Source organism: Anopheles funestus, chromosome 2RL (genome assembly GCF_943734845.2).
Source record: "Anopheles funestus chromosome 2RL, idAnoFuneDA-416_04, whole genome shotgun sequence".
In the NCBI taxonomy this organism is placed as follows: domain Eukaryota; kingdom Metazoa; phylum Arthropoda; class Insecta; order Diptera; family Culicidae; genus Anopheles; species Anopheles funestus.
Genome location: NC_064598.1, coordinates 40,690,726 through 40,712,024, shown reverse-complemented (window position 1 = coordinate 40,712,024; position 21,299 = coordinate 40,690,726). Strand labels below are relative to the sequence as shown.

General features: G+C 41.8%; 5 protein-coding genes across 5 annotated transcripts in view; 3 read left to right on the top strand and 2 right to left on the bottom strand.

Moving 5' to 3' along the window:
- Positions 1-18,071, top strand: part of LOC125761698 (glypican-6) — a 62,560-nt gene extending 44,489 nt beyond the window's left edge. The window contains exons 2-8 of the mRNA XM_049423134.1: positions 251-418; positions 13,282-13,516; positions 13,596-13,752; positions 13,836-14,102; positions 14,179-14,906; positions 14,981-15,153; positions 15,231-18,071. Coding sequence (XP_049279091.1) covers positions 251-418; positions 13,282-13,516; positions 13,596-13,752; positions 13,836-14,102; positions 14,179-14,906; positions 14,981-15,153; positions 15,231-15,664 — 2,162 coding nt within the window. The 3' untranslated portion in view covers positions 15,665-18,071. The remainder of the gene's footprint in view (positions 1-250; positions 419-13,281; positions 13,517-13,595; positions 13,753-13,835; positions 14,103-14,178; positions 14,907-14,980; positions 15,154-15,230) is intronic.
- On the top strand, positions 7,251-9,849 carry LOC125761706 (uncharacterized). Its single transcript, XM_049423150.1, has 4 exons — positions 7,251-7,709; positions 7,774-8,194; positions 8,277-8,584; positions 8,644-9,849. Exons 1-4 carry the CDS (start codon positions 7,580-7,582, stop codon positions 9,558-9,560), a joined length of 1,776 nt encoding a protein of 591 aa, XP_049279107.1. The 5' UTR covers positions 7,251-7,579; the 3' UTR covers positions 9,561-9,849.
- On the bottom strand, positions 9,871-11,633 carry LOC125761721 (uncharacterized). Its single transcript, XM_049423167.1, has 2 exons — positions 11,214-11,633; positions 9,871-11,145 (listed from the first exon to the last, which is right to left on the bottom strand). Exons 1-2 carry the CDS (start codon positions 11,266-11,268, stop codon positions 10,019-10,021), a joined length of 1,182 nt encoding a protein of 393 aa, XP_049279124.1. The 5' UTR covers positions 11,269-11,633; the 3' UTR covers positions 9,871-10,018.
- Positions 18,072-18,467: 396 nt separating the features above from the next.
- Positions 18,468-19,662, top strand: LOC125761743 (RING finger protein 122-like). Its single transcript, XM_049423194.1, has 2 exons — positions 18,468-18,817; positions 18,896-19,662. Exons 1-2 carry the CDS (start codon positions 18,639-18,641, stop codon positions 19,035-19,037), a joined length of 321 nt encoding a protein of 106 aa, XP_049279151.1. The 5' UTR covers positions 18,468-18,638; the 3' UTR covers positions 19,038-19,662.
- Positions 19,340-20,747, bottom strand: LOC125761744 (uncharacterized). Its single transcript, XM_049423196.1, has 4 exons — positions 20,624-20,747; positions 20,451-20,569; positions 20,333-20,365; positions 19,340-20,254 (listed from the first exon to the last, which is right to left on the bottom strand). Exons 2-4 carry the CDS (start codon positions 20,534-20,536, stop codon positions 20,062-20,064), a joined length of 312 nt encoding a protein of 103 aa, XP_049279153.1. The 5' UTR covers positions 20,537-20,569; positions 20,624-20,747; the 3' UTR covers positions 19,340-20,061.
- Positions 20,748-21,299: the final 552 nt, after the last annotated feature.

Sequence of the window (21,299 nt, the reverse complement as noted above, 5' to 3'; positions counted from 1 at the left end):
AGAAGCATCCAGGAATGTTATTCGTTGATTTGCGTTTCTACTACGGGTCTAGTTAGAGAAAAGATATGGCGGCAATGCTCTTGTAGAAAATAACATAACCTGAGATAAAAAACAAACATATTACTTCCCCCCTGCTGAGTGGAGCTCGCATTCGTTTCAGCCATGTTGTTTGAAGATAATCTATGTTAATTATTATAGAATGATGTTAAATAATGCATTTCTGTTTTGTTCTTTCCCTATACCGTTTCAGATCTATCCCTCCGACACTGTGAAGTGCCGCCCGGTGGTGGAACCTGCTGTACGCAGATGACCGAGCATAAGCTCGCTCTGCACGCTAAAACGATGCTTGAGCGCAACACCAAAGACAACATCTCCAAGCTCTCGTCCGTTCTCGGTGCCCGGGCTCAACGCTTCAATGGTAAGTCTTCAGCAGCTGGCATATGCAAGCCATCACCGTAGAAAAAAAGCCACTCCAAACGCTTCATCGTGTGTGTCCCATATTTGCTCAATGGCACGCGTAATTAATGCACCGGCACACCGGTGACACTACCAATGCAACGAATGCGCACAAGCATGTATGCATTCCAGCGGCATGTTACACAGTTCTTGCTTGCGAATGCTTGCTTCTTACACTCTGGCATTCCTGGAGTAAAGCAAATAAGGCAAATCGCTCTTTTTTGTTATCCCGTTAATCCAGATAAGGCACAACAGCAGCATCGGGTATAATATGTCCAACAGGTGCCGTGTACTCTACCACCTTTAATCGCCTTAGTTGGTGAGCAATTAATGGCAGCCAAATTTGTGCAATAAACAACTCCTTGCGTGGAGTACTTGTGTCGCGCACAAATGCACCATACACAGCCATGTCGACCGGAAACAGATGTAATGGATATTGTTACACATTAGCCACTGTAGTTGCTACCAAACCCATAAATGTCCACCATCATCGATCCTCACGGGCCAATCAATTGCCGACGGGTTGAAGTAGCATTTGTTGCACTTTACTGTGTCCCGCATTTCCATGTGTTTCCTTTTTAGTAGCTAATGGCTAAATTAGTGAGCTGGTGATTTCACATGATTTTGGTACGCTACGATCGCAAGTCAAGGCAAGGGTGCGATCACTTTATTCCATTTACGATCACTTGCTTGATGGTTAGGTTGAGCGGCGATCAACCTCTACAAAGGAAAAAATCGATCGCTCAGCAAATGACACTTAGCATGTAGCATCTACAATTTCCATGTCACTTGCACGTCAAACCGTACCGCCCAGACGGTGGAGAATTTTATCTCCATTTTCAGTGTACGCTACGATGAAACATCCCCTGACCGTAGTAGATAATTCTTCACTGGTTGATCTACATTCCGTATCGAGTAACATCTGGTTTGCTGGACGTACGTCCGGATGGGTTCTTTCATCATGGATATCTTCCCCTTTGCAGTGACGGTTCCTCTCTTTAACGTTCTGCATCGAACCAGCAACGAAGATCGCTCGAAGTGTAATCTGTGTTGACATGTTGACTCACAAAATGGGACCACAAATTTGCCTGTCAAGCTTGACACCTAGCCGGGGCTTTTTTTTTAGATTGAAGGCTTTCGTGTTCTCCAATCGTCCAATCGTCTCCCATTTGCAATCGTCCATTGTGTTAGCTCAATGTTCATCTGGGACGTGTTGCTTTTGCCTTCCAGTGCAAGATTTACCGCATATTTAGTCGTCCAGCTCATCAGCTTGAGCGTCTTGTTGCAAAACACTTCAACCAATTCCCGGACCGGATGGCTCCGGGTTGGGTTTAGTCAGCGTTAAAGAAAGGAACTGTAATTACCGGATACGTTACGTGAGCCAATGCACGTCCAATATCAATCTGTACTGTGCGCGTAGTACGGATGGCTACAACTTAATCCATAGTATCCGTTCACACTTCACGTTGGGGGTCATCCAAAGAGAGTGTGCCACCCTGTTTTGTCGCGTAGCTCGATTTGCTTATCTCAATAACGTGGCGACTAGTCAAGTGCCCTTTTGGTCCGGCAATCCTCTTCACAGAATTTTTTCGTCCCTTGCTCCCAGTTTTTCCCTCCTCCGTATTTGTCGTCCGCATCGAACCGTGAACCTTCAGCTCGTATATGTTTATCCAAGTGGTCCCTGTAAACTGCTCCGTGGAATCCGTTCTTGTGTAATGTTTGGCATTCTACATGGCGTTGTAAATTCTCAACCACCATTATCGCCCATACCACCGTGCCTGGCGCGTATACACGTTCCTTTCCTTTCCCGTTCTATTCGGCAGATTTTACTGCGATCGGATGCGATCGACGGGTATTGCCGGTAAAGTGGAAAGACCACCACCGTGCATAAGTGGATAAGCGAGTGTACGCCTTTGAAGGAACGAAACGTGCAGGTGAGGTGCCAAGAGTGGAAGTGGTGAACTCTGTGACATGGGCGACTGATCTAAAGTTTGTTTAGCTAACCGGTCGCTGTCGTCTGCTGGTGGTGTCACCGTATCGTTAGAATAGCCAGGAATGCGGAAGATTCAAGAAAGATAAAAGATCGAAAAAAAGGAAGGAAGTATCTTTTCCTTTACAGACGACTCGGCCAACTCATCCAAGAAAAAAAGAACATTCTTCAAATCGAGTTTGTCCAGCATCATAGAGTTTTATAAGTAACGTCAGGAGATAGGATGGTAGCTCTGGTGATCACATGATCACACCTTTCTCGATGGTTCTCGTTTCTCGCTGGTGCGAGAGGAATGTTTACTTGTTCCAGTATGAACTCGTAATGTACAAACCTAGCATGCTCAATTGCACAAGAAAGTTTTATAGTTAAAGCTAAATCTTCAACAAAATCATATATAAGATCGTTATACAATTTGATGTTCAGAACTCAAATAGTATAGGATATTATTCAACACATCAGAGACATACGTGGTGACAGAAATTTGAGCATGTGAGCGGAGTTCGGTCAAGAAGGAAGGAGGTTTTATTTGGGAAGAAGAGGGGGGGAGTATTTATATTTGGGTGTGGTGCGGAAACCCACCAACCCTTTCCGAATCCGAATTCCTGTTTCTCGATTCCCTCCACCATCGATCCTGACGAAAGATTTATCATTTACTTTCGCCTGGGCTGGCCGGAACGCTTTCCTTCTCGGTGATGATGATGCCGGGTTAGCCAAGGGTTAACCGAGTTTCTGTTTGTACAAACCGTTCCCGGTCTTCCCATTTTCTGTCGATTCGTTTCGTTTTGCTTCCGAAGAGAATGGACGCGCAATCGGCGGTTGTGGGGTAAAGTGTGATGTAGAGGACGTCATACTCTTTCCATCCCATACCAGTATGTGTCGGGTGCTTCACTCGGTTTCATCCTTCACAGAGCCTCCTCGGCCGTACGATGGTCACATAACACTGGCCTCCCAACGCCGTTGGATGCAGTCTTAAAACACACAGCAGTCTCTTTGCAATCACGTGCTTAGGATGTGATGGGTTGGCATTGTTTACTTTAAGCAGTCGGACCGCGGGTTCGACGGCTCCCGATACACTTCTTGAAGCGTCCTCCATTCGATTCATGCACGGGGTAGCCACTGTATAAACCATACCACTGTGCACCATACCGTATAGTTGGCCGTGTTGGGCGAGCGGAACGCGAGATACACGTTCAATTTCCTTCTCATGCATGATGTTAGTAAGCGATGCGGGAAAGAGGTTAACGAAGGTTGGAGGTACCCGCCGAGCTGGCGACACACGGGTGTCTATCTAAGATTCCTTAGTTCCACGTCTGGCACGGCCAACGCCTCCTCCGTTACAGTGGTAAAGAAAACTGGTGGCAGTTCGATAGGCAGTTCTTGGCTAGTTTACATTTTCCATGTTTTTATGGCTTCATGGAGTGAGCATATGGAATGGAGGCACCCAGGACCTCCGCTGTCCGGTTCTGGTTTATATAGTCGTGGTTTATTTATCTAAATACCTCTCCCGTTCGAGAAGTGGCAGATTCAAACACTGCCAAAGACATAATTACAATTGAAGATATTTTATTGTTTCACTGTTTTAGTATGCATCAAGTCAACAGTTTCTATATGATTTAATAACATTACGATGTTGTTTTGGAAGTGTAAATTGCTTCTTAAAATGGTAAATTCTTTTATTAGAATACTTCAAACTCACCAACCTCAACATGAGGCCGAAAGCAAGGGCATAACAGCGAAACAAAAAAAATTATGTCAACTCCCTGTTCCCGTTGCAGCCTGTATCATTGGCTCGATGGTGTGTCATTTGTTTCGAAGGTACAATTTATTCATAGCCTGGTTTTTTACACTCCGTTTTAATGACATTTCGATCGAGGGCTATTAACCTTCCCCCGTTGTAGTTTGATGCATTTTTCCTCCCCACCGTACGACGCACCATCGTTCCGCGGGATGTGTGATTTTATTATCTGCTCGCCTACTGTCACCGTTCAGTTCACAGGTTCGAGGACCGTACTCGATTACCTGTTGCGAGTGATGGGCTTTGCTAGTCAGCAAAGGGGAACAACCGTACATGGTGAGGGCCGCCGCCTACGTTCTGCATACTAGTTGCACCGGGTGAAGCCATTTCTCAGCTCAAGGAACTGTGTCCTGCACTCACCCACCTCCATTGCTACTCCGGTGCACATCATTTGCATTGATGCACCCGTTGAAAACCCGTTGTGTGCACCTGGTTCCGACATTACGGCGTGGCTCTATAGCAGGATGGTTTCATTTATCCTTAAGTGCATGGCTGGGATAAATGATTTCCAATGTGGCCAGTGGATTGCCTTCGAACATGAAACGGGCAGAGTATATGTGCCGAAGATGGGACACTGTGCGCTCGAATGAATATTTTATAGGCAATGAATATCAATGATTTAATGATAATGAAGATACCTGCCGGTGCTGAAAGTGCTCAATACTGTCTGCAAGGAAGCAGAAGTAAACGAAGTTTGGGCGTTTTAGCGCTAACCAGTGGACTAAGGACAGCTTATACAAGGCTTACAAGTGAGATCAGGTTACACAGCCTCACAGCCAGCGTAAAGTAATTATACAATCACAAAAGGGGAAAAAATTTAAAACACTCGTTGCCATCGTATAATAACTGGTTCTTATTGGAACGAAAAAATTTCCTTTGATTATTTCCAACCATCGAGATCATGGAGCAAACACTTTGCAGGAAGTCATACTCCGCCGGGCAATTATGTTCGCCCATATTGGGTAAAGAATTGTAGTAACGAAAACCCTCACACATGTTGGTGAAAATCGTCATAAATAGATAAAAATGGTACTCAAACACAAGAGGGACAGTTCTCCAAAAGCGAACAAATATAAAGCTCCACTTGCTAATGTCTGGTTTCACTATCGTTGGTCATTAGTTTCTGTGTTCGGTGTTTGAAATCCTCCTTTGACGCTTCTGCAGAGACTTCCTGAAGATTTCTCATTAACGATGATTCCTAAATTTACGTTTTCAAACAGATGCAAAGAGATGCCTTTCGTGCCGAGGTAACGAACCGGTGTGCAGCCTACCTGTACCCTTCACCAAAACTTGTTTTGTTTGTCAGCAACCATATTTGGCCAGGGGCTTCCGTTGCGTTAACAGGTGCCTTATTGCCCATGCCTCTCTCGTGTACTGGGTGCCCCCGTTAACCAGGCTGTGACTGCGATACGGCAACAAGGAAAAGCGATGAGCAACCTGTCATGTTGTAATTCTTCCTAAAGAAATCACCATAAAACAAAAGCATGGACACACGAAGCCCAAAACCCCATTCTCCCGTTCGTACCCAATGAATGCTTAAGAAACAATGCCTAATCTGCCCACACCCTTACCTAAGCTGGGTATGGGATAGCGCACAAACTGCGGGTACGGGACAAATTTTGCTCTATCATTCCTTCGTACCTCCAAACTAGCTGTCTCTCACCATCCAGACTACGACGCAGCCACGACCGGGAACCGTGGTACGTTTCGTCGACTCTGTTTGCATATTTCATCCGGATAATTGAAATAATATGTTAATTTGGTTGCTAATAATGACAAACGATGGGAACCGTGGTGTTCAGTGTTTGTGGCCGTAACGTTGGACCGTGTTTGGTTCATTTTGGAATGTATGGTCAATCGAAGCAGGAGCCCACGGGCCTATTTCTTTGTGCGTCTTTTTGTTTTTTAATCTTTCCTACAGAAGTTTCAGTTCGTGGGTTGTCGATGTTACTCGATGGCTTGGTATTTCCTACCAGAGTCGTTAAGGGGGGGGTGGACGTTTATCTTCGATCGGATGTGACCGCTGTCTATGTTGATTGTAAAGTGCGAAACTCCTTTCGCTGATATCTACGACTTTTGTTGCAATCGTGGACTTTGATCGCATCTCGCTACGTTTCCGCTTGAGCTTCAAAAGGTCTTCAAGTGACCATTTATCAAAGAGATTCAATCGACTTATTTTGTTTGGAAGGTAATACTTCCAATAATAAAATAGGTAAAATCGCCACACACATAATATGCTTCTAGACTGCAGATTCAATTTGTTGACTCAATCAAAATGGATCATGTGAGATGATGAGCGAAAAGATCGATAGGATTCGAGTTGCAATTTAAAACAATCAAGCATCCAATTTGAACGACCGCTTAACATTCCTATACACTATCCCGGTGGAAGGTCGCCTTTACCTTTTCGAGCAGGCATTTCATATTATTGTCCACGACAAGCTAAGAAGTGACTGCCAAACTTCCACCCGAAATGACGTCAGATTCGCACACGGTTCCACCGAAACGTCCGGGCCTGTGTGCGTGTGTATGTGTCGCAACCTGTGAATGTTGCACTTAACGCTGAAGTAGCAACTGGCCAGCGTCCATTCGGCGAGTCACTGTTGCTTCCAATTTATTTATCAGTGTGGGAGAACTCGTTTCGAAGCTGTTGGCGGTGGTTCTACACGATTGACACTTTGCGATTTTCGATGTCGGTTCTAATTTGTCTCTGTCCCATTGCTTCCTATCACAGCTTCGCTTCGCTATCCTTAAAAGCATTTTCGTTCGATTTGTCATCAGAATGAAGCTGAATGTCATATCAATTTATCTGATGGGAATATTATTGCTTCGTTTTATCGTCGCAAACTTGATTATAGTGGTTAATATGTGGGATGGTAAGTTAACAAGGGCCAGCGTAAGTTCATCCTACGCGGCAGACTGTTTGCAGACGTGCCGATCGGTGTTATGGCACGTTTGGTGAATAACTAAATTCGATCCTCCAACGACAGCACAATGGTAACAACCCACAACCCAAATAACAATTGACAGCTATCTTGTAGGCACGAGGGGTACAAAAATACAGGAGCATGCTGCGGGGGGTTGTGGTGATTTCAAGGCATGCGGTTGATGTGTCGAGAGAAAGAGATGGAAGATGAATAGACAGAGTGAGAATGATGATTATCAAAGTTGACACAGAAAAATTACAGACACCATCAAAAACGCGCCAAAAAATTCAAACGTGCTGCACGCAAATTTTGCTAGAGTCGAAAAATTAAATATCAATTGTCTTCTGAGTTTATCCTACGCGTTTTCAAAACACAACAGTGCTGTGATTCGTAGTTTTTTCGGTGTAAATCATGGAAAACGTGAAAAGAGTAAAGAAATCCGGTATGGTCAACAAGTTGGGCAAAGCATTGTGGGCACATTATGAACGGCAATGTGGTGATGAGCATCAAGGTGAACCAAGCATACAGCAAAATACTCCAGGTATTTGTTATTATGTAACTAATGTAACTAATGATGAAAGTAATTAATGAATATTGTTTCATAGCTTCAGTAACACAGCCCCCTTCTTATGTTGAAGAGTACCTCGAAGATATGCCGGATGAAGGTGAAATGTTTTTAGAGGAAGAACTCTTAAGCAACGTCGATGATGTAGACGAGGATGTGGATTTCCTAGATCTACCACAAATGAATGACGATGAGCAGCATGAGGATGAAAATGAGTTTATCGAAGATGAGTCAAATCTGTTTGTTAGAAAACTGCGAATTTGGGCTCTATCACATAGAGTAACCCATGTGGCTTTAAAGGAATTATTGTTAATATTGTCGGATATTGATGGTCTGCATATCCCACAAGATCCAAGGACATTATTAAAGACGCCAAAGGCGGTAGGAAAAGAGATTACGACAGTTTCGGGAGGAGAGATGTGGTACCAGGGAATCGAAAAATCTTTAAAGCATCATTTTCGGTAAGTATCCCATGTTGTTGGGGGTATTCTTTGCTATTTTTTCCATTATCTACAAATATATAAACGATATGTTTCATTTTAGATCTATTACCCCTTCCGTTGATGTGTTCGTTATTAATCTCTTCGTGGACGGCCTTCCTTTACATAACAGTTCTCCCACCGAATTTTGGCCAATTATGATGCAGCTTTACGAACAGCCGGAAGTTCCTATCTTAACGTTAGGAATATATTGCGGATCGTCGAAACCACACAATGTGGAGGACTACCTACGGCCTCTAGTAGTTGATTTGAACCACGCAATAGAAGAAGGAATTGTGATCAACCGAAAGAAGATCAACATATGTTTAAGAGCATTTATTGCTGATACCCCGGCACGAACATTCATAAAAGGTATTTATAAAAGTATATATTTTTGTGAAATGCTTACAACCGTTTTGTTGATATTTCAGGAGTAGCAGCTCACAACGGTTATCAAGGCTGTACAAAATGCAAAATTGCGGGAAGATATTGCAAAGCAGGACGAAAGATTATTTTCGAAGGAGTAGCTGCCGAGCGGACGGATGCTGAATTTAGAGGTGGAAATTACATCATAGGGCATCAAAAAAAATTGACACCACTTTTAGACGTAAAAGGATTAGATGTAGTTAAACAAATTTTAGTGGCAGACGAATTGCACATAATCCATTTAGGAATAATACGAAAATTATTGAAAGGCTACACAGTAGGAGCTTTATCTCCGTTTGAAAAATGGAATCATGAAGAAATTTCAGAATTTTCAAAAACTTTGGTTAGTATAGAGTTACCAGCTGAAATTCATCGTGTCGTTAGACCGCTGCAACATGTAGCATATTGGAAGGGTACCGAGTACCGCACTTTTTTAAACCATATTGGAATACCGTTCCTTAAAGGACGAATTAGTGATGCAGCTTACCATCATTTCAAACTTTTTTATGTAGCTATTACTTTATTTTCAAGTCAACATTTTGCTAGCTACTGGAAACACGCGGGTAAATTATTAGAAAAATTTGTTGTTGATTATAGCGATGTTTACGATAGAAAGTACTTGACTAGTAATGTTCATAATTTATTGCACATTGAAGCAGATGTAACAATGTTCGGGGCCCTTCCAACGATTTCGTCTTATCCTTTTGAAAACAGGTTGCAATTCATAAAAAAATTGATTAGAACGGGGCACAGGACTTTGAGTCAGGTTATTTGCAGGTTAACTGAGCTGAACCAAGTCGAAAATGAAATGAGTAAAGACAGATCAGAATATCCACACTTAAAATACAAAAAAAATGAAGTAATTTTGCAAGTAAAACCAAATTTCGTATTAAGGACAGGAAATAGGAATGGTTTTTTTTAACAATCGAAAATGATGTCTTTAAATATAGCACAGCATTCATTGAAAACGGTACAATTATTATAGAAGGATACAAATTGCTAATTAAGCAATCGTCATTTTCCTATCCTTTAAGCGCCGATGTTATTTATAATTTTGATTTCAAATTAACAGATGTAGCAGTTGAGACGGAAAAGGTAGCGTTAAACGATGTTAAGTGTAAGTTGGTAGCAGTTTCTTTGGATAGAGGAAAAACGTATCATTTAAGCCCACTCTTACACACACTGATAGTATAGGTGATAGTAAGAGGGAAGGATGTGAATTTATACTAATGTGATCAAATCAAATCGACTAATGTAATAAATCAAATCGAAACGATGGCATTATTGTTAGTTCAATTCTTTATTTAAGTTCATTTAATACAAGTAATCCAAAAATACGGCTTGGCCGTTCCTTATGAAAAAAATAAAGGTAATCAACAATTAGTCTTCATATTCTATGTCTAAATTTTCGCTGTCGCTATCTCTTGATGACACTACCGTGCATTGTACTCCTTTATCTTCGTGTTTTGGCCCACAGTTATACAACTTATTTACAAAAAAATTCTTAACATGTTCGTCCGTTAAATCGAGGAACTTCGTTCCTCCTACAAACTTGAACAAATGTAGCACATATGTGTATTGTGAAAGTTGTACTTTCTTCTGACGAATACCGCGTCCTGTCCAACTACATTTTCTCAAAAAATAGTTGTCAAATAACAAATCTAACACAATTTTTAATCTTTTGTCCACATCAGTTATGCAGCCTACTATTTTCCCTAGTTGTGTTATTGTGTGGCCCATAAACAACGTATCTTTTTCTAATCGACTGTTAAATTCAATAAGAGAAGATTCGTTCCATATTTTTTCAATGTCAAAGTTATGTGGCAAAGTATGCTCTTTGGCACAAACGCTATTCATTATTATGCGGATTTCGGGAGTTATTTCTCGTAATGCTTCGCATATTACATCCAGCTTTCGCTCTATTCGATTAGCTTGGAGCGAAGAAATGGTCGCAGTATTGTTTAAGGAATTACTAGTAGGAGAACAAGGATTGGTAACGCATGCAACTTTTTTTTGTGGAGGATCAAAACTAAGCGATGTTGAAGATCTTTTTTGTGACTTCTTTGATGCTATGGATTTTTGGATAAGACGTGGAGAATTAAGTAAAGAGTTTTGATCAAATATAGGAGTAGGGGAGCATGATGATGGTACTGTATGTTTTCCTGATTGCAATTTTGTTGGCGTTACCGTCACTGGCGTGACCGGCAGTGTTCGAGTTGGAAGGGAGTGTGAGGATGATGATGGTCCTGTATGCTTTCCTAACTGCAATTTTGATAGAATCTCTGGCTTTACCGGCAGTGTTCGGGTTGGAAGGGAGTGTGAGGATGATGATGGTCCTGTATGCTTTCCTAACTGCAATTTTGATGGAATCCCTGGCATCACCGGCAATTTTTGAATTGGTCTGGAATCTATCAAGGAAGCTTTTTCACTATTGAACAGCGGAGGAGGAGATGTTGATGCAATAGGTAACCGGTCCGTCGATTTATTTTGCGACTCCCTTATTGTATCTATAATGAAATGAACGAAGATTGTCATCTCTAAATAAAGCGACTTTTACACACGGCAGAGCGTATACCTAGAATAGCCGTGAGCCATGAGCGCTGCTCAAACACAACGAGGTACGTACCCATGAATCTAATAATAATCTTCCACTTTACTCCAGAAATCAGCGTGAAAAAAGAATCACCGAACGCCGAACGAAACCGGATAAGGAACAACGAGAGGCTGAACCCGAACGAACGATAGAAAAAGAAAGACAAAAGAAACAGCGCAAGCAAGAAAAAAAAGCACACACATGTTTTTTTTGCGCGCAACAAATCTATAACAAAAAAGGTAGCATCACGAAGGTACCCATGACACTTCTAATTCGTGACGTCACAACATTGTTATGCGACCTGACCAAAACGATATTCTAACCATAGCTGTCCAATTCCCTCCACCAGCTGAAATGGAGGAATGGTGAATTTGATTTTGTGGTGAAAATGTCACTTGGGAATAGATCACCACCAGCATGGCATAATGTCACTCAACGTTTCCTCAGACTTCTTTGTAGCGTTGCATAGAAAACATGCACACAATGCTTCGGTCAAAATCATGTAGCGGACGCGCTAATTGTGTCCCAAGAGCCTATGGGAGATTCCCCTTTTGCTTCGTTTCAGAAAGCATGGAAGGAAAATGTATGCAAAAATAAAACAGATCGAGGTTATCGATATCCGTACGTGCGTACGAACATTACATTATGTTCCTGGGGTGATCCAGTGCGTTACCCAACGTCTCATGTGCGGTGATCGTAAATATTTTTACGATCGTGTATAGAGCAGTCTAGCCAGACAAAGATGAACGTGACCACATGTTTTCAAAGACGCTGAACTTTGTCCTACTTTGCTATGTGGGAGAATGTTTAGGATGTGCTCGAAACGTTTTTCGTCAATCTAAACCCCGTTTCACTAATGGCTAATAACTAGCAGAAAATAAAATTAAACATCTCAAAGTGTCCTTAAATTTGGCTACTTGCACATGTGAAGCGTTAAGTGACTTGTTTAATTAAACAAAAAAAATCTACAGATAATTAAGTATCTCTAGATTCGTTAAACAGCTCATAACTTCACTAACAATTGCCTGTCGCGATGTGATCTTGAAGCGTTACAAGCATTTAGCGCTTCTATGAATGCTTCGATAAATCAGAAACCCGATACAGATCCGGTGCCGGAAAAGCCGATCGTGACAGATGATGCCGCGGCTTTGGCGTGCTGCTGGTGCTATTAATTAAATCTTGATACGGAAAACGGTCGCTTGCGGCCGAGAGCAACCGCATTTAAAAAGAAATGGGACGTAACGGGGTTACGCCAACACCGCACGACCGACCGATCGTCCGGCATCACGTTGAAAGTCGATTGATATCTTGCAAATGAACGATTCCTACCATAGGCACCGGTCCATTCAGTCGGCTCACCTCCCGGCGTCTTTGCGACGGATGAGACGACAATTTATTTCTTTATTTTATCTAATAAATCCCCCCTGTCACCGTCTGAACCGCAGCTTCGTCCAGGCCACAAGTTCGTAGATCTTCGTGAGACATGGTGTACGATCCTCTTAGAAGCTGCGTACCCGGTAAAATCAGATAAACAACGCGCATCTTATGTTTGTGGATGGGCCTCCCGCGAATCGATGAGATCATGCCAGCGGGACACGGGTGGCAGCATCAGCTTGATGGGTTTTAATTTGCTCCGAAATCGCACATCTGTAAATCAGTTGGTCAATCCTTCCATTCCCGGGAAAGGGTGACAAATGGGAGGGAGGATGAGGGAAGATGTTTTCAGCGATCTTACTGCTAGAGAATACGTAATCAGAAGCAGAACGGAACGGTCTTCTTCAGTGTCGTTGAGGTTCGTTCTGCAATTCGTGCGATTCGATTTATAGCCATTCGTCTATGGTAGAGAAGCTGGATACAAAATTGCTTCTTGTGTGTTTCGTTATGACGCTCAGGTTTGAAAGCTATTATGTCTAAGAGACATCAAGGAAATATACTACAAAAAGATTAAAAGCAAGTGCTGTTTAAATAACAGCTATAAAATTAAGCATTTTTAATCTACTAATTTAAAAGGTGGGCACTAATTACCATTCTTTTCTATTAAATTTTATAGAATTCTTCGAAGAGTTGCTCGGACAATCAAAACACGAATTCCACGCAATGTTCAAGCGCACGTACGGCACGATCTACGAACAAAACTCGGGGGTCTTTGCTGATCTGTTTGCTGAGCTTGAGCGTTACTACGCACACGGCAAGGTCGACCTGTCCGAAACGATGGATCACTTCTTTAACATACTGTTCCAGAAGATGTTCACTGTGCTGAATGCACAGTACACATTCGATAACAAGTAAGTGGTGCTTTGATACTGAACCTTTGGGTTTTTGATGGACCTTTCTAACCATTAACACTACTGTTGCTCCTTTCAGATACCTAGGCTGCGTTAGCGAACACATGAAGGAGCTGAAGCCGTTCGGTGATGTGCCCGATAAGCTGTCGGTGCAGATCAAGCGATCGTTCGTAGCAACACGTACGTACGCACAAGCCCTTGCGTCAGCAGCCGATGCCGCCCGAAACATGATCAATGTAAGTGTTTTGTAATCTTTTAGCGTGTGTTCACTTTCACTAGCATACTTAATTCAACTATTGTTCCTTCCTTGTCCGCACAGGTCCGACTCTCAGCCGAATGTACGGCAGCACTGACACGGATGAGCACGTGTAATGTATGCGCTGGACAGACAAAGAAACCGTGCGAATCGTACTGCGTTAATGTGATGAAGGGATGCTTTCCGAGCTATGAAGAGGTCAGTACCGAGTGGGACACGTTCGTCGCTAAAATGGAACGCATTTCGGAACGTCTGCTTGGCCCGTTCAATATTTTCATGGTAGTCCAACCGATTGATATCAAGATCTCGGAAGCGATAATGAACTTCCAGGTACGTACGAAAGAGGCGTAGTGTTCTCACTTGTGTTTTTGCTTTGTTCCTAACGAAAGATGTTGTTTTTTTACAGGAAAATGGTAAGGTTATATCGGATCGCATCTTCCAAGGCTGTGGACAACCAGCACTGGGTCGTATGCGTCGATCGTTGGATGGTAAAGGAAACACGCTACTGGAGGCACCGGCAAATGGAATCGAAAGTCAACCACGTTTGATTACCACGTTCGGTCAACAACAACTCCCGCTAGTCGAAGCCATTGCGCGACAGCCAATCGTATTGAATGATCCAGAACCGTCCGAATATGATTCACAGTTTACGTTTGACGATGAGGGCGAACAACAGGACGAAGATAATAGCAATGGTTCGGAGAAACACATCAGCAAACGATCCGCTGCCACTAATGCAGGTGGTGGTGATTCTACCAGTCGTGAACTCAAGTACGAACCACTTCAGTTCTCGGACGGCGATGTACAGTTCACGAACAGCAACGGTCCACCGGTGGGTGGCATGCCAGGGGCAACTTCCCATCATACTTCTCCCAACGGTAATGGCAGCGGAAATGGTGCCGGTGGACGGTCAAACCGTCGCAAACATAAAGGCGGCCGGAAACAACCGAATGAGCAGGACGAGCACGATAATATGGAACCGATGATAGACCGTATGGTGAAGGATATCCGCCAGAAAGTGAGCAATTCTAAACGATTTTGGTCCCAACTACCTTACATGCTATGCAACAATGAGGACAGCGTGGAACAACCGTCAAGTGACGCAAACTGTTGGAATGGAACGGCAGTTGATCGGTAAGTATGATGATTATTCAAAAACACTCCTTTCACGCATTGTACTTACTAATTGTATTTCTCATCCTGTTCAGCTATCAACCTAAAATCGTTACTAGTGAAACCGAAAACAATCCGGAGTTCCCGAACCGTGTATTTCAGTCACGGCAGAGTACGATCGTACAGCAGCAGCTGTTCATTCTACGCACAGCAATCAGTCATCTTAGCAATGCGTACATCGGTCACGATGTAGAGTGGAATGATCAAGGTATGGAAAGATCAGAAAGAACAGTTCGAACGATGAATATTAACCATTTGAATTTTTTCTCTCTTCCCCGTCTACAGAGGATGGCTACTATGGCAGTGGCTCTGGACAGGGCAGTGGTATCGACTATGAAGAAACGGTCGGTTCCGGCATGGGTCTTTGGGAAATCGATGTACGGAACGAGCGACGGCCGGGTTCGGTTGACACTATGGCACCGTCCGCCGGGAAAGGCGCCGGTGTTAATATCGACGGTACGAGTGGTTCCGATGAAGTGTACCCCGTCATCAGACACGATCCCGTCCCGAACAACAACTTCGACCACACGGGCCCACGTTCTGGGCTGCCAAATCCAACCAGCAGTGGAGGCGGTTCGGCTGGTAGTGGTGCTGGAGGTACAAGCATCGCCGGCAGCGCACACAGTGCGCCGGAAATGTCGATCGAGCGTGCGATGCTCCAATTCTTCCTGCCCATTGCGATGGCGTGGTTCGGTGGGCTAGTTGCCGATTTGCTGTGATTTGTTTTTTAAAATTCTCGACCGTTTTACTGCTGTCACTGTGAGCTGAGCCTTGAGCGAGCAGGCAAGACAACCTTTATTTTGTCCTTCGATCACCGATCAGCTGTGTGGCGTAGGCATTCCAAAGAGTTGCATCTACTCGACACAGTCTTGAGCGTCTGTTGTACATTATGGCATTTGTACATGTATAAGCGTCTAAAAGTTGTATTTATTATTGCTATTAATTTTATTTTCACTAAATTGCACAATACCTTTTTTCTATTGCAAAGATCTTTAGTTTTGCTTTTGGAACAACATATGATGAAAATGTTACGCGCTACTTATTTTTTTTTTGTTTCGATTCGCACACGGCAAGCAAATGAGGAAGTGATTTTAAAAAATGCAGTAGGTTTAAAAAAATATTTTCCTTTCACTTGATCCTCACCCTATCATGCACCATTCCTTACCTACCGGCCTGTGTTGCAAAGCAACAAAACGTACAATATGCGCAAATAGTCATCAGCTCATACTTCCGTATTTGTGTTGTGGCTTCGATTAACAGTCCGCTAGAATGCATTTCTTTAATTTTGTATCAGAAATCAATCGATTTTACTAATAATAATGGTGGCTAATTGGCGTTATTTATGACGTTATAACTATCTCCCGTTTATTTGTCAGAAGTAAAAACACTTCTCACTCGAATAGGTTTATTTTTTTAAATCCTGTTTGATTTGCTAGCACCAGATCACCTAACTGTTGGGGATATGTACAGGGAGCCCTGTAAAGCAGCAACAGCATCGATCGAACCGGCCGGCTTCGGATGAAATCGATTTCATTACTAATATGCGTTTAGGCCTTATACATTTTTCCATCTCTAGTCAAATTGAATAGTTTAAATGTTCCCCGATGCTGTTTGCCGGCTGAGTTTGGATCAGCTGTGCTGCTTGAATTTCCCATCATCTACCACTTTTTGGGTTTGATGCGTTGGGTGATCATAAATCAAATGAAAGCAAATTATGTTTGAATTTAAAAGAAAAAAAAACATTTCCCTTTGATGCTAAGGATCGATGCGAACGTATTGCATTTAGTGCACATTTGCCCCTGCCCTATATATTTTTTTAATCAATGCTGCAATGCGACTAGTTAATATCAAATTACTGTGTTTTAATCGTTTTCTGTGTACATACGTATCATTAGATTTACTTAAGTAGGTGATACCTTAGATAGGACTGAGTAAGGAATAACAGCAAAATATACATAAAGGAGATAAACTAATTACTAGGTCGCAAAGAAGTACGAGAATGACATAGTTCTATGTTAATAATGTGGTGGTAAAAGAAACGCAATATAACTAGATAAAATGAGAAGTGGACACCTTTTGCGTTCGGTGGGCAAACAAATTGAGCATCCGGAGAGAAAATATTTATCAATAGCATACTTTAATGTTTTTTTTTTGTTTTTGTAACCTTACAACCCGGCTAACAAGCTGTTTCATTTAACAAAAGCTATATAAATATCGATAAAGTGTTCTTTACGCAGCAATCCGATTGTAGAACACATATATGTAAAGCGTGCTCAAATGCCCGATTATACGTCAGGTAAAATCAATCAGACGCTTTTACCACCGTAGCTGTGATTCCTTTTTAACAGAAACGGCGTGAAGATGGTATGGCTGCAAGGATTTTCTAGCGTTCAGCAGCAACCAATCGTCTTAATACCATGCATATCGGACATCCAGTGGAACGATGCATTTGCCAAGCTCAAGTTAAACTAAACTACAAAATAGAGTATCGAGCCAACAGTTTGTGACAATATTCAAACAGGAGCACAAAGCCAGATTTATCTCACAATAACAATACAATCGCAGGCAATGCATACATTTACGGTTTTTGGGGTTGTAGGAAACCGTTGGCGCCAAGTGTAGTGATAGTTGTACATAGCATTACAGTAATAGCGATATATCGATCGATCAACTCACAAAGCTGAGACAGACTCCACTAGATATCCGCTAAAGTAAGGACGAGGGAAAACAATAGATTAAAGTGCACCGTCGTAAAAACGTCGATGTGTAACAATGTGAATAAACCAGAGTTAATGAACAAATCAAGCAGTGCTACCCTACTGCTAGCGCCTCGTAGACTGTCCAACCGAATTGAGCCTTTCCACAAGAGTATACTAGTTTGCGTAATGCATGTGAAGAAGAAATATTGATCGAGCCCACACACAAGTAACAATCCGTACGTAAGCAATGGTATGAAGAACCATGAAACACGATCATTCACTTGATTGTTGATATCAAATGTAAACCACTAAGAATTAAGCTTCTTCACGAATGCGAGTAAGCGCAAATAAAGCTTTGGTAATGCGCGAGTGACTGAGAACAATGGATTATTGAAATGGAAAATAAAAACCCTTTTATACGAAAAAATGAACTGTGTTTAGAGTACATTCTTATAAAAAGAAATAATGTTTGCAGCAAACGTTTTAGTCCACGAATGGAAAGATAAGAGATTATACTGCGATACGGTTCCGATATTCATTTACTAGGGTGGTGACTTTTCAGACTTTTTGACCATTTCACCGTGTAGCAATATAACCCATCCTTGGCTACGAAGGGAACAGTCCAGATGGGATTTGGTATCGGGGCTATCGAGTTGAAGATCTGAACAGGGGCACATTAGCCACAAGGCCACATTAGTTAATAAATCGAAAGAAAACAAATTATAATTAAAAACGGTAAAATTGAAATTAAATCTCAACTTCCCCACCGCCAGGTATAAACGATCCGCTTCATTTCATCTGTCAAAATGCCAAATGCCATAAATATTTTTTCACCAATGTTTCCGCGAACTGGATGCATTTCACATTTGTTTGTTGTTGATATTACGAAAACCGTAAAGTGTACTTTTACTGATTAAACAAAAAAAATAGCACGTTTCATTATACTGCCATAGACCTTGTTCTACGGACAAAAGGGTCACACATCACTTAAAAAATGGTGTTCCCTCAGATATTGGCGTTCGCTACAACGGTGGGCATCGTAACACTTGCAGCCATCGGTTTCGTCTACTATCTTAACAATCAATCTCAGCCAAACCATTCGTACGGCAGACCCAACAATACTCGTACGGGTAATCGTGGGCAAAGCAGCACATACGATCCCAAAGATGAAGAGTAAGTGTTAGGACGTGATCTACTGCTAGTGGGCTGTGTTCATCCTTACCAATTTCTTTCTTTATTCTTTCCTATTAGCATCTACTGCACTATCTGCCTGGAACAAATAAAGTCCAGCCAACGATGGACACTTCCCTGCAAACACTCCTTCCATTTGGAGTGTCTTAACAAATGGACGGCCAACAAGCAGGAGTGTCCAAACTGTCGAAAGCAATTCTAACCTGCACCGGTGAAGAAAGTGTACCTTTAGGTATGGATAAAGTATGCTGTCTTTTTTTACCCATTCGAATTGATAAAACGCGTAGGTGATAATTTCGCGTACGATAGTATGATATTAGATGAATTTAAAACATACGAATATCAGAATGATGCCTTACGGATGAAACCTGCTGGGCATTCGTTTTTTTATCCTCTCCGTTCTTCTGTAGCAATGGTTCCAGCAGGAACATTATTCGTTAATCGTATCGTAGGAAAAAGTGACAATACACTTCGTTGTTTTTTTGATGATCCGGATCATACTTTGTACGCGCAACAACGAAACAGAAAGCAACCATACATATCGGGATGTTTTTTTTTTGTTGTTTCTTGCGTTATAAACCATAATTCGCACACATTCTTATAACACGAAGCAATAATCATCGCCAATCGTACAAGATTTGAAACAGTGATAGAATAGAAACATAAAGAACAAACTCTGGTTAGTGAGTTTATTCTCTATACAGAAAAAAAAATCAAATCGATTTAATTTTTTTCTCAATTTTGCTTATAGACACGTCCCGCTTTGTAGTAGTTCATAAGCAAACATAATAAAAATTGAAAATATCGTAACAAGTTTTTAAAACATACCTTGCTGTGTATCAAAATAATACACAATTCTATTTAGAATTACAATTTTCTTCTTTTATAACCTGTTCGTTTTCGTTACAATAGTGTTCATCTCTCCATTCGATTGTTTTACTATAAGATACAGATTATCGTTACAATTCACCACTTCTATCACGCGACTGATTTCCATTCCACCATCTAACAGTCATTAAGATAAGGAAATGGAGTTTCTACATATCTTACGAGTATTTATCACAACCTTCGTGTCATAAACAACGCTAAAATATGCATAGGATTCCTGTTGTAGCTCACCAAAATCGTTCACTTTTCATTGCAAATAAGAGACAAATAAGCGTAAGACAGAAGTGCAACAGTAAGCTAGTTCTAATCGGGTTTCGCTGCCACCATCCCCCGTCTTATCAGCTTGCTGCTTGCTGCTGTTGATTGGCTTGAAGTTCGCAAGTTATACAATGTGTGGTAGCAAACATGCTCAAACAACGTCGGTGATAGCAATGACCACATTCCAGCTCTATCCACGTTGTTGCGTCTCCCATCTGTGGTATCAAACACGTTTCGCACAGTACGGGGTTGCTTTCATCCGCACTAGAAGATCTGCAAAATAGTAACAAAGACGCAATAAGTTCTTCTGGTGTAGGCGAAATGCAATCGATCTAACAAATTGGTACGTACTGTCTTGCTGCACCGCTACGTGCCTCGTATGGACTGTTGAAAAATTAAGAGAAAACCACGCAGCAATTAGTGAAAAAGGATAGGTAAATCACAACAACAAAAAACCGATACCACTTACGTATTGAGAGCTTTTAATTTCATAACCGTGTAAAGCAATCCAACCGCAGCGATTGCTGTTCCTACCATTGCACCCCACCAATACATAGTGGCCAATGTTGGAGGACGAAATAATGGAGCCTGCAAAAATACATGTTGGGACAATATGCAAATACCTATGATTTGTGTGCTTACGTGCTACAATCAGCTTTAGAACATTTCGAATAATTCTGTTCAGGAATAGAACGAAATCGTTATTTGATGGCGTTGGTGTTGTTGTCAAGCAAAAAGTTTACGCAAAGACGATTTGTTTTGGTCGTGCTAAGCTGCGTTTAGTTTAGTTCCGTAGGTTGACTTCTTACCGTCAAGTATTTCGTACATCCTGGTGCGTAAATTTGAAATCGCACGGACAAAGTTTATACGTGCCACTAAACAGCAGCGTTGTTTTTTGTGATCTTTAATTTTAAATTTTTTTACAAAGTTTGTTATTAAACAACAACGCATTTTTTTCGCCAACGTTTTTTTTATTCCTTAATGTCGATTGTCGCAAACGAACATTTCGAAAACGAACGGTTCTCTGAATTTTGAAACCAAGAGAACATACTACGAAAGAGGTAACACTAATCCTAGTGCGCATCCCTTTTGCATACCTTCCGGATGATTATGTGAAAAGTTTCTGCAGCGCAAATTGCATACCGTTCGAACTGCACTATAAAAATTAGTATTTGGTTATAGATGGCGCTAAAAGCAGTACAGAAAAAAGTGATGTAATAGCCAATAGATGGCGCACAAGTGGTTAACTATGGTTTTACGTAGTGCGTTTTAGTACTGTGCAGATATCGCTAGAAGATGTTTTGAAACTGACGACAAA